The sequence below is a fragment of the Ictalurus furcatus genome, chromosome 1 (genome assembly GCF_023375685.1).
Source record: "Ictalurus furcatus strain D&B chromosome 1, Billie_1.0, whole genome shotgun sequence".
Classification (NCBI taxonomy): Eukaryota; Metazoa; Chordata; class Actinopteri; order Siluriformes; family Ictaluridae; genus Ictalurus; species Ictalurus furcatus.
The window spans coordinates 34,719,576-34,733,400 of NC_071255.1; the positions used below are offsets into that span (position 1 = coordinate 34,719,576).

Below are 13,825 nucleotides of genomic sequence, written 5' to 3' on the forward strand. Positions count from 1 at the left end.
TGTAAAAAAATGGCCGTGATTCCTAAACGGTTAATGTAGTATTTTTGTTAAACCCCTTGAATTAACGCTGAAAGTCTGCGCTTCGATCACGTCTTGATTGCTTCATCTCAGATCCGTTGTGGTGGTGTACAAAGGCAAAATAACGACAACCGCGTCCCTGTCCAAATACTTATGGACCCGATTGTATTACTGACATACCGGCATGCGGAAAAACGTGATCGTGTGAAACGGAAGGGAATTTTTTTAAGTTAATAATATACTGTATATGCAGTGCAACCTTGCACCACTATTGTACCCACTGTTTTAAGCTAATATGTGTCCACTTTTTGCTTCAATTGTTTTTCATGATTCGTTTATTTAATCATTCATTTCATTTAATTACTTTTACAAATGATTCATTTATTTTCATTCATTTCATTTAATTACTTTTACAAATGATTCATTTATTTTCATTCATTTAATTTCATTACTTTTACAAATGATTCATTTATTTTCATTCATTTAATTTCATTACTTTTACAAATGATTCATTTATTTTCATTCATTTCATTTCATTACTTTTACAAATGATTCGTTTATTTTCATTCATTTCATTTCATTACTTTTACAAATGATTCGTTTATTTTCATTCATTTAATTTCATTACTTTTACAAATGATTCGTTTATTTTCATTCATTTAATTTCATTACTTTTACAAATGATTCATTTATTTTCATTCATTTAATTTCATTACTTTTACAAATGATTCGTTTATTTTCATTCATTTCATTTCATTACTTTTACAAATGATTCGTTTATTTTCATTCATTTAATTTCATTACTTTTACAAATGATTCATTTATTTTCATTCATTTAATTTCATTACTTTTACAAATGATTCATTCATTTTCATTCATTTTATTATTGCTTTTTTTTTTTACGATTCATTTATTTCCATTTGATTTTTTTTTTTAAAGATTTGTTTATTTTCACAAGTGATTTTTTTTCCCATGTGAAAAGGAATTTTACTTAGCAAACCATTAAAAATATATATAAATATATTCGCTGGAACCCTACCCCGCTGTCTTAGCCCGTTGTAACCCACTGTTTTAACCTAATTTGTAAAAAATTTTTGTTTTTACTTTTTACTTTTACTGCATCTGAGATTTTTTTTTAAGATTCATTTGCTAAAACTCCCATGCCTATACTTTACAGTCAGCAATTATATATCTATCCTACGCACCTATATGGTAGTTCTACCTTCGAATCTGAGAACTGAGTGTATTTCCATGCATTCGCAGTGTACTAACGGCTCCTGTTACCCTAAAGTATGAAAGAGTCTTATAATCGCTCATATCTTTTTATGACTTATGACAGAGAAAGACATCCAGCAAACTACAGAGTGCCAAAAACAGCAACGCCGCACCTGATGGAACTGCAATCTGGGCCGTCTCTTTCTTTCCCTAAAGCATGGAACAAACTCATAGTGGTTTAAATCTGCTTTATGACCTGTCTTCTCCTCATAACCCTTAAAGCGCATTGGCTGAGGTGCTTCACAGCAGCGTCATGCTTCAAGACACTTCAAAGTCCCAAGAACTCCCTGAGGCGCCTAGGGATTACAGCACGCCGTCCGTCTGGCTCCTGCTGCAAACGTCACCTGCACACCTTTCACGCTCTTCACTTCGGAGAGAACGTGGACCCTTGTGTTTTATTTCCTGAAGCAATCCCTGCTGCTTCCTGCAGCTGCTGTCTGAGGGAATGTGCTCCAGGTGCACACTTTATGTCCTTCCTGCAGCAAAAACCCCAAAACAAAAACAGAAAAAAAATCCCAAAGCTTTACCGAGCTTGACGGGAGCTTACATATCACCTGCGGGGTGTATCGATCGCAGCCGAGATGCGGCGCTGCTCGACATCTTTAATATCTTTCTGCAATATTTTCATCATCCTTGTCTAGTTGTCCTTCCCTGAGCGACTGGCCGTCTTCACCCACAACAACTGATCAATAATACATCTCAGACTCTTTACTGACACTGCAAGCTGCACATGCTGAATAAGCTCCGGATAAAACTGAAAGCACTGTCCGTTTTTCTATAGACAGCAAATCATTGGCTTTCAACGTAGTGAAGATCTGGGAATTCCCTAATTAATAGAAAAACCTCGTCAATGTCATTAGCATAACACGCCTAAACTGTTCATGTTTAAGTTTCCTCTAAAAAAAAATAAAATAAAAAATCTTAATAATGTTAAATGAGTCTTCTGTTATTTAGTAATTTAGTGTGTTTTGGTTGTGTTTTTGGTTTTTTTTTTTCTTGTCTCCCCGAACATTAACCCTACAATTTAATCACAACACCACCAGGCACATTTCCGACAGCTGTGCACCTCTGCAATAAGGCCAGCCAAAGACAACTCCGTCTCTCAGCGAGTGCATGTTTTCCCCATTCCTCGTGGAAAACAACACATGCTGGTGACTCGATCGCTTTGCAGTAATGACGTCCCCGTTTTCACTCAATGACTGACTCTCTGGAGAAATGATATGACTTAACATGTTTACAGACTTACACGCAGAAGCTAAAGTGTCCTATTCACCCTGTCGTGTGAAGTGCAAAACCGAAAGCTAGTCATACGAAACTTTTTCGTCAACAAACACACTGTATATTTAATTAATATTGAGCTTCAACACACAACGATTCATCTTATTTTATTATTTATTAGTATTATTATTATTATGCAAATCTTTCCTTATGCGCCCCGCCCACTCCTGTATCAGACGCCGCGATCTAAGTAAATCTCATCGAACCTCCTCTTTTGTTGAGTCGGTCTCTTGTTCGGTTTCGTCTCGACGTGACGCGCACGAGGGTTTCATTCAGCGAGCTTTTCCACACAAACCACTCGAAGGGCATGCAAGCGTGTGTGTTTATGTTTAGAGTGTAAAGTGAGTGCCAGCCTGCATTCCTGCATTTATAAAAAAAAATTAAAAAATAAATGTAAAAAATGGAAGAAATATCGTTTTTCATAAACATGACTGAAACTGCAATCTGGAAATAATAGAAATGTGTTTAAACTCTAAGAGAGAGAATCTTTAACCATTTTTTTTTTCCCCCTTTCACGTACCATCACGCTGTCGTATTCTCCATTCTGATTGGTCAGAAGGTTTCTATAGTGACAGCTGGTTAACAGCGTCTGCACCAAGCCTGCACGAACTAAACGGCATCGCCTGTTTAAGAACGAGAGCTTCGGCTCGTTTGCAGACTGACGAGTCTCAAAAACATTCAAATACGCCACGGTTTCTATAGTAACACCACGTTCACATGATCTAAAAACGCGTAACAAACAGATTTCGGACAAAAAAAAACTAAAAATACACGTTTAATCATTGGTTAGACAAATCTTTCTGGAATCGAACGTCTGTGGAAGGAGTCTCCAGCGCCGGCGCTTTGTAACATTCAGCACGTTTTCTAACGTGGGAAATTCTTCAGGAGAGATTAGTGAGGAGTTAACGCTTCGTAAAAGACGGGCTAGAGGAGGAACGACCGTTTATAGCCGCTACAACGTAACTGATAATAATAACTAACTTGTTTTAAAGACGTTCCACAGCATCACACGTACAGCGGGGGGGAAATAAGTATCGGACGCGTCAACATTCTTTACAGCGAATATATTTCCCATGAGTCTATTCACATGAAATTTTCCCCAGACATCAGTATTAACTCAAGGAATCCGGAAATATAAAGAATTCACAACATTACGGTCCATAAATAAAGTTCTGTGTGTTGACTTACTAACCCAGATGATATTCATTTGCACAGACAGCGGGTATAATTACTCACGGATTTCAGCTGGGTCCTTGCCTTTTTCTTAGCGTGTTCAAGACTTTTTTCCCCGTGTCATTCCATTTTATTACACATAACTATATTTATGGACTTTACTCTTGTGAATTCTTTATATTTGCGGATTTCTTGAGTTCCTACTGACGTCTGGTGAAAATTGAATTGGAAATATATTTAATGAAAACAATGCTCAATACTTATTTCCCCCACTGTAACCATAAACGGATAAAAGGTACTCGTTGTTCTTTAACTCACTTGTACGGTTGTAATCATTTGGCAAATTGCTGTAATACAAAAAAAGGAAGAACACCCTTTTTATTCCTTACTTACTCTCCTATTACTTGTTTTCCAAGTCAAATTCCTTGTAAGCGAATCTTATCTGGTGGCAAATACTCTCAAGTCGATTCCGGTTTAATCATATATCATTGCTTGCTAGAGAAACCAATATTACACACACACAAACTTTACGCACAAACGTCTAGGAGTTTATCTTCACGGTCAGAATCCGCCTGCATTCGTAAGCACATCCTTTTGTTTTTCCCATCAGCAGAAATTTATTTACAAATGCTCAAACCAGGAGATCTCCAGGCTCACGAGAGCGTTTCGCCTGTATCTTACACCGAACATAGTAGATGAGCTTGTGGTTTCCGAGAAGGCCATGCATTTGACACGTTCTTTAGTGCTCTAAAACAAGCCTGGCTATTTATTTCTGATATCTCAGAAGGCACGGTCACATTCTTCACATGTTTCACAACAACAGAGAGAAGAAAAAAAAAGAAAGAAAAAGAACGTGTTCAAGGCCAGACCACTACTTAGAATCACATGAGCTCTAATGAAATCAGTTACAATCCTATAACTGTATGGGGTTGCAATAAGAGGAGAATAGAGAGAAAATAAGTGGGAAAGAGAATGTCGTTTGTCCATCTGTTAGTTAAAATCTACTCTAAAACTCGGTTGAGGTTATTGAAAACACCGTCTAGTCATAATGATAACCTAGAATCACTGCAAACGTGAGTTATTAGGGTTTGTTTTTTGTTTTTTTTGCTCTAGTCGTGAACATCAACTCCCATAGAAAGACTTCCATGAAGCACTAATAAAGCTATATAAGACAGGAAGTTTGGAAAAGCCAAGATAATGGAGCACCCAGTTCTGAAAACAGACATGCAGGCCAAAGTAGCAGAAACAGGGACGGTGGGGGGGGGGGAATAAAAAGCATTACGGAGCGCTTTAATGATTGTCTCTGAGAGCATCCTGCACGAACTAAACAGCATCGCCTGCTTTAAGAACGAGAGCCTCGACTGGTCTTCACGCACGTTTCCGCTGTGGAATAATTTTTTTTTTTTTTTTTTTGTATATGTGTGTGTGAGCAAACAAACTCCAAATAAACTGATGAGTCTTTAAAACATTCGGGAATAAAACTAAAACCTAAAGCATTGTCGACGCAAGACACGTGATTCACATGACATCAAGGCTTATCTCATATTCAAGTCATGGTGCGGTTTTGTCATACACATACGTAATCAATCCACTTAGAAAAGCCATGGCAGCTTTAAATTTTCACAACTAAAAAAAAAAATCTATGAAAACTAAGAATAATAATAATAATAATAATAATAATAATAATAATAACAAAATAGTACATTCCTGTGAGGCATGTCAAATCCCTCAATGAAACACTGCAACAAAATAAAGCTCCACAGTTACCGAGCTACAACGAAAAATCATTCAAATGAGCATTGTTTTTTTTTTTCTTTCATTTTATAGGTCTTTGGTGAGGGGTTAGCATCACAGTTTGGATGCCGTGAGTAAGGATTTGCTCAAGTCTTTCGCCTCGGCGGCTGTTCTTACGCGTTCGTAGCCCAGCACGGCCATGGACTGGTGGCAGTAATCCTCCACTTGTTTGATCTGCTGAATGCTGAGGAGAGTCCTCCAAGCGCTCGCCGCCAGCGTGGCGTTCCTGGACGACACGATGAACGGCTTGGAGGACGAGTTTGTTCCGTTAGTCATGTTGAGGGCAAAAGACTCCACGTCGTGATTGGCGCTGAGGTTAGCGAAGCGGTAAACTTGACGCAGGACCTTGACCGGGTTTTCCACCAGGTCCTCGTAGCGCACGGCCAGGTACTTTCCCTTCAGCCAGCTGGGAGGATTCAACGCCGTCCTCAAGGTCCTGTGGGTCCTATCACATATCACCTCCATGGCCCCTATCGAGTGGTAGTCGGCGCCATCCTTTTTGTTCGTTTTATGAGCTGCGTCTGTGAGCGGTAACCGGCGGAGTTTGGGATCCCGGCTCCTGACCACCTGCAGGTTCTCTCGGATCAGTCCGTGTCTGGATTTGATCCTGGAGTTGGCCACAGCCCTGGGGTCCCTCACCAAGTGAATGACCTTTAGCTCCAGCGAGGGGTCTTCCATCAGAGGAGCCAAGATGTTAAGGTCCAGAATGCGCACCCCTTTAATAACGATAGTGTTGTATTTCAGACACTCGTCCTCCAGAAGATGGAGGCTCTGCGGCGGACATTTCTTACACAACTTGTCGTCCACCATGCCCACCACGTCCTTCCTGTACGCGGAACACAGCGGGTACGAGCAGATCACTTTGTTAAGCGTGGCGCCGAACAGGCCGAGCGAGGTAATGTTTTTGCCCCCGGGGCTGTTGTACAGCTGGAACACGGAGAGATCGCAGCGATACAGCGAGCTCAGCATGTCCCTCGCCGCGCCCTGCAGAGACACGGCGTCACCTGGGTACAGCTTCTGCCAGATGTGCCACATGGGCTCGTACAGGAAGAACACATCAGGGTTCTGGTTGAACAGCTCGCCGAAAAAGCTCGACCCCGAGCGCCAAGTGGTCAAGACGTAAACGAGCTGCCTTTTCTTAACCAAAGCGGGTCTGTAAAGGAACCGGATGTCGGAGCGCCCCTGGTACGTGGTGCTCCTCACCTGGTGGCTGCACTGCTGCGGCTCTTTGCTCCATCTATAGTTGGCCAAATTCAGCATGGTCAGAACCAGCAGGAGGAAATAGGCCACGAATAAAATAATCCGCTTCCTCCTCAGCACCTTCATGACGATGCCGGGCTGGTCGATGATTTTCACAGGGTTCTGGTACGTTCTGAGTTTCCTTCCATAGTCAGTATCGGTCTCTCGAGGTCCTACAGGCTTGATCTGCTGATACTGTTTGCCTCTCATCTGTCGTGGCTGGAAGGAAGAGCGGCTTCACACCACTCCGTCCAGTGATGATGATGAAGAAGAAGAATAGGAGCGGAATTACGGATGAAAGCGTGTCGTGATGCAAAGCTGATTTAAAGCAGTTAGAGGGAGCAACAGCAGTCATGCAACAATACTCATGATCATGATCACACTGGCCATCCAAAAACAGTGCTGATGTACTCTTCACTGCACTGCGCAATTAGGCTCTCCATCATCCTGTAGAAAAACACTGTGGACATCTTCCATCTTGACGCTGCATGAGAGGAAAGAACCCACGCATGCTGTCTCAGTTCGTCTGAGCGTTTCCGGTCGTGAACTCGGTTATAGCGCTGGAATAACACCCGCGGCTATGACAAAGGATCATAACGGGACAATAGAGGAATACTAACGGCGCGGTGCTGCATCACGGAGCTTGTTTCACCCCTGATATGACACGGAGACAGCTTCCCTCGGCATCTCCTCTCTCTTCTGATCGATAAGGGACGATATCAAATCCCCAGTCGTTGTCCTTCTCGCCGATGTGCTGTTGTGTTTTCAAACCGTCGTTCAGTCCGAGATCCACAGAAACCCCCCGCCCACCTCACATCCTATTGGTCGACACCGTCGATTCGTTTTTCCTCCACAGACGCTATTGGTCGGTCGAGGTGTCAGTCACCCTCGTTTTACATAGACGCAGATATAAATAAATGGGATTTATTGATGACTGTCTGTGATTATAATCCTTCTAAACTGATCTGTAGTCGCTCGTATGTTTAGGAATATTTGGTTTACAGTGTCAGACAGTTTATTCATTCATTTAGGGATTGTATTGAGAATTTTAAACATTGTAAGCCTGTTTATTTTATATATATATATATATATATATATATATATATATATATATATATATATTCATTATGATATCAAGAAATTCTGACTCTTAATATGAATTTAAAAGTATTCAAAATATTTGTTTATTTTCTTAGGTGCTTATTTTGACTAAGTAAAGTAAGATATTTCTTATTTGTCAATTTTGAAATTAAAAATGATCTCAACATATCTTCTATTTATTTATTTATTTGTTTGTTTGTTTGTTTATTAAGTTTTACTCACACTTTCAGGGTTGGGGGTTCGATTCCTGCCTCCCACCCTGTGTGCATGAAGTTTGCATGTTCTCCCCAGCTGTAGTAATATAAATAATATTTCATTTTAATATAAATATATTTGTATTCATTTATAAGCACAATCCTGAAAAAAAAAAGAAGAAGAAGAAGAAAAATCCATGAGAACTATACCACCTAAAGCTGCACAATTATATATTCCTGCTTAATTACAGCCTGTCACTTGGGAGACCCTGTGAACTGAATATATTAATGTTTATTTCTTCTCCAGCACACCTGAATCAACTCATAATGGCTTTATTAATTAGGTGATGATTTATGTCAAGTGTGTTCGAGCAAAAAAATGACTAAAACGAGCGGAATAAATTGAGACACGTTGACCTGTATAATGAGTTAGACACAAACCAATTTCCCAACACAGAAAAGAATATATATTTTTAAGATGTGTTCTCAGATGTTGATCATTTGATTGTTTCTTATACAGATGTATAGTTTTGCATGTCTTTCGAGGCAGTCCCTCATGTCGAGATAGCTATTTTTATGTGTAGTGTTATATGATGTTGATTAGATGTTATATTTACTTATGAACATCTACATTTTTTACAAATATTCTCACTTCCTCTACATGTCGAAGGTGAAATGTTGTTGTTGTTATTGTTGTTGTTGTTGTTGTTGTTGTTAAACTCTTAGGAAGGGATCCAATCCAGTCTGTGATTATTCTCATTTCCCTGAGTATTTTAGGTTGATATTATGTTTGGACTTGTTTTTGTTATTCTTTATAGTGGACGTTATATCGGCAGCAGATAATCATATGTGTTAAAGTTAAGGATCAAGAAAGCAAGGTATTTATCTTATCAACAGAAAACACTTGTAGGAAACAGCAAACAGGAAAAGGCTGCAAAATATCAAATGAAATCAAAACAACGATATGCACTTAAGACCATGCCTTGTTTGTAAAAAGTCATTTAAGATGAATTGCAAACTAATCTAAGTCAACATAGCTGTTAAACGCTCTGTATGTTTGTAGAGCTGAATAAGTCAGGTGCTGTTATGGACTGCCATCTACTGGTGGCAATATGCAACATTTTACAGACATATCAGTCCCTAGTACTTACAAAATCATCACTAATTTGCATGTACGAGGGGATAAATTGCAGACATAACATCTATCCATCCATCCATCTTCTATAGCGCTTATCCTTCAGGGTCACGGGGAACCTGGAGTCTATCCAAGGGAGCATCGGGCACAAGACGGGGTACACCCTGGATAAGGTGCCAATCCATCGCAGGGCACAATCACATACACATTCACATTCATACACTACGGACACTTTGGACATGTCAATCAGCCTACCATGCATGTCTTTGGACTGGGGAGGAAACCCCCACAGCACGAGGAGAACACACACAGGGCAGCGGCGGGAATCGAAACCTCAACCCTGGAAGGGAGGTGTGAGTCAAACGTGCTAACCATTAAGCCCGGCGGTGGCTTAGTGGTTAGCACGTTTGCCTCACACCTCCAGGGCCGGGGGTTTGATTCCCGCTGTGGCCCTGTGTGTGTGGACTTTGCGTGTTTTTGAATATAATGAGTGTCAAGATAGGATCGAAGGCCAGGGACTAGCTCCTACTAATCCATTATAAATGGTTCTTTCAAAATTATTTGGAAGAAAAATCTAAAAACACAACATAAATCATTATGAAATAATCAATATTCTAAAACTTGATATTAAATATGATAAAACATGATATATCTGTGCCTAACGATGCCCTTATGAACGGTAATATCACTGTCACACACGCCCTCCTATGGCTCACTGCTTTATTATTTTTTAAAATATCAAATTATCCTGCAATCATAACTGTACATTAATAGATCAAAATGTTAATATATTACAATTTTGAGTGGAAAAATGCATTATTTTGAAATAAAGAGTTAAGATTGTGAAATAATATCTCGTAATTTTGGAACAATAAAAGATCTTGAGATCAGTCTAACTTTTGAGACAATATATATATATATGTGTATTTTTTAAAATAGTGAGGTAATAAGTCAAAATCTTAAATAATTTTAAATAATAAGTCAAAATCAGAATAAAAAAATATATTATCTCAAGATAAAAAGGAAAATATATAAAAGTTGTATCTCAATATTATGACATCTTAAAATATCTCAGAATTGTGGCGTATCTTTAACTGGTCTCAACTATTATCTCCAAAACATGATGTTGAACTTTTAGAGTTTCCTCGGTTTTGAGATGATAAGTCAAGATCTTAAGATACCTTTCGAGATCATGAGTCAAAATTTTAACATGTTGCTGCCGATCCTGAGAAAGAACACACGACTTAATTCAGCTCTGCTTTAATGTCTTTGTTGTGGAGTTAAACCGGCCGTGCCTCATGCACGACCTTCAGGACCTCACGGATTGCATATGTTTTATGTCTGATCATGTCGAGAAGAATGTAATAGGATTTAAATCTGCAGTGTTTGAGCAGGAGAAATCTAAAAATGCATCCATATTATTTAAGTTAGGACAGTTTTAGTTTTATTGAAGGGGCGTGTAAAACCCGCAGTTCTCCTCCACACCAACAGAGGGCAGGACCAAGCTCAGAGGAGCGCAGTTTAAAAACCATGCACGTAAATGGGTAGATTAAATTCTGATTGGTTTCAGTGAATTCCAAAGTGAACAGCAGGAACAATATATGTGTATATGCACGTGCTGGAAGGTTGTTGATTTGATCCAATTTCAGTTTGTATTAGTGTGATATGATGACGTCATCAATGACCAACTCCACTGTTGCTCACTATAACAAAAAGCTGATTACACATTCAAAACCCTTGTCTACTGTATTTACAGGTATTTCTAAATTTACTTGAGAACTGTATTTTATTTTAATTTAAGATCTGGAACATAACCAGCAACCTAAAAAATGTGGGTTTTTTTTGTTGTTGTTGTTGTTGTTGTTTCTTTTTAACTGCCTTTAAGTGTTTGTCTTACTGGCACATGACTTTTACTATAATATGATTGCAATAAATCGATTATAAGGTTATTAAACCTATTTATAGACCTTTAACGACATGACAAGCTTGAAATAGTCTTGTTCCAGAAAAAAAAAAAAAAAAATGACCATGACTTATCTACCAATAGAACTGCTGGAAATTATTTTAAAAAATGTCTATACACAGGCTGATTTATCTTATATTCGGTTTATTGTAATACTATAATAAGAAATACGAGATACATTTGACTACATTTAAGATGTTTCTTTTTGCAGTGTAGTTTTGGCCTATTGTACTCATTTTATTTTGTGCCTATTTAGGTCTTTTATTTTATTTTAATTACATTTTGGGGGGGTTTTTTCTCTCTCTTTTTTTCACTTCACACTGTAAAGTACTATGAGCGGCCTTTTTAAACGTATAAGACATGCTACGTAAATGATAAATAAAGTATATGAAGAAATAAAGCGCATTATTATTGTTATTATTAAACTGAATATCATGACAGATGTCACGCATTGTAAAAAGGTCTATCGTGTGAGTATGTAATATTTCTTCCGTGTCTCTCATCCCTACTTTCTAAACTTACCCCAACTTCAATGATTACCAGTCTGTAAACCCATGACCTGACCTCTCTTAATGAATGTTTTTAATCAAAGGTCAGTGTCATGACCCTAATGTATCACCAAACGTGTCGAACGGGCACCTTTGTGCTTATGTTGAAATTATCCCATTTATTATCCCGTATACATCCAAACAGTCCCCATGCAGTTCCCCTAGAAATGATTCCGGTTCTTTCCTCTGTATGGTCTGAGTGCTGCTCTTTTAATCCTGAACACATAGATTTAATCTACAATTATAACTTCACTGCATGCCAGAGCAGGATTTGTTCTCATTTGAATCTTGGCTCCTCTTGGCATTTCTTCCGCAGGCCCTCTAAAGGATTTGTTTTTGGGGTGTTTTTTTTTTTTTTTCTTTTTCTTTTCTTTTTCATTAAAGTCGTTCTCCACTGGCTGATCTGGCATCTGTGCTCGGATTTGTGTAAAGCTGCTTTGTAACATCGTCCAAGTATATTCAGCTTCATCCAAAAATTTCATCTGGCTCAGAATCAGAATGAACTTTGTTGCCCAAGTAAGATTTCATTCACGAGGAATTTGGCGAGCAGCCAATCACGTGCATAAAATCATCCGATTAAAATCAAAAAACGCATAAACTCCTGCAGATACAGGTCGAGAGCTTCAGTTGATGAGTATTTCAGAAAGCGCTGATGTTCCAATCTGTCTAGTTTCCATCATCCCATGTCCACAGTGCAAATTAGGGTGGGTGGAGGAATAACATGCAATCCTGAACTCATTCGGCAGAATGCAATGGAATACCGTAAGTGTTTGAAAGACAGTGGTGCTTGACATTTTTTTACAGTGTTGCTTGAAAGAATTTTCTATATATCTGCATAAATATGACCTAAAACCTCATAAAAGTCCTACAAGTAGATAAAGAGAACCCAGTTGAATATGATCCAATAGTACATATCTGTGAGGGGCAAAAGTATGTGACGCTTTTCTTTCAGTATCTGGTGTGACCCCCTTGTGCAGCAGTAACTGTTGATCAGCAGTAACTGTTGATCAGTCCTGCACATCTGCTTGGAGGAGTTTTAGCCCGTTCCTCAGTACAGAACAGCTTCGACTCTGGGATGTTGGTGTGTTTCCTCACATGAACTTCTTCCTTCAGGTCCTTCCACAACATTTCTACTGGATTAAGATCAGGACTTTGACTCGGCCGTTCCAAAACATTCACTTTATTCTTCTTTAATCATTTTTGGTAGAACGACTCGTGTGCTTAGCGGCGTTGTCTTGCTGCATGACCCACTTTCTTTTGAGATTCAGCTCAGATGTCCTGAAATTTTCCTTTAGAATTCACAATTCATTGTTCCTTCAATGATGGGAAGTCGTCCTGGCCCATCACCATGTTTCACAGATGGAAGAAGGTTCTTATGCTGGAATGCAGTGTTTTCCTTTCTCCAAACATAATGCTTCTCATTTAAACCAAAAATTCTACTTTGGTCTCATCCGTCCACAAAACCTTTTTCCAGTAGCCTCCAGGCGTGTCCACGTGTTTGTTCTTTTTGGAGATTAGTCACTTTCTCCTTGCAACCCTGCCATGCACACCATTGTTGTCATGAACATTAACATTAGCCAATGCGAGAGAGGCCTTTTAGTTGCTTAGAAGTTACCCTGAGTTCCTTTGTGACCTCGTGGACTATTACACGCCTTGCTCTTGGAGTGATCTTTGATGGTCGTCCACCATTTCGTTGGAGGGTAACAATGGTCTTGAATCTCCTCCATTTGTGCAAACAAAGTCAACATTTGTTGTGACAAAAAAATAAAAATAGCAGTCTCAGGTAGAATTCGTGCAGTTTTATAATGAAGTGAGCTGTAAGGGTTAATGAGCGTCTCGCAGAACCCCTTTTTAGGTCATATTTATGCAGATATATAGAAAATGGGTTCACAAACTTTCAAGCACCACTGTAGTGGTGTCTCAAGCATAGATTTCCCACACAGTTCATCAAAATGAAATGTTTGTGGTGATGTTAATGAAATGATTAAGATGAAATGTACCTACTGTGTTCAGGTCACTTTAAGTCTTGAGTGTGAATGAAGCAAGCTGATCAAATACGATTAAAATACTGCCAGTAAAAATAGACAAATATTCATTTTTCTACCAT

General features: G+C 38.9%; 1 protein-coding gene across 1 annotated transcript; it reads right to left on the bottom strand.

Moving 5' to 3' along the window:
* Positions 1–668: 668 nt before the first annotated feature.
* On the bottom strand, positions 669–7,598 carry chst2b (carbohydrate (N-acetylglucosamine-6-O) sulfotransferase 2b). Its single transcript, XM_053636811.1, has one exon. The coding sequence runs from the start codon at positions 6,985–6,987 to the stop codon at positions 5,593–5,595; it is 1,395 nt and encodes a 464-aa protein (XP_053492786.1). The 5' UTR covers positions 6,988–7,598; the 3' UTR covers positions 669–5,592.
* Positions 7,599–13,825: the final 6,227 nt, after the last annotated feature.

Coding starts and splice junctions, on each gene's coding strand:
- chst2b (XM_053636811.1), bottom strand. CDS start 6,987: ATGAGAGGCAAACAGTATCAGCAGATCAAGCCTGTAGGACCTCGAGAG.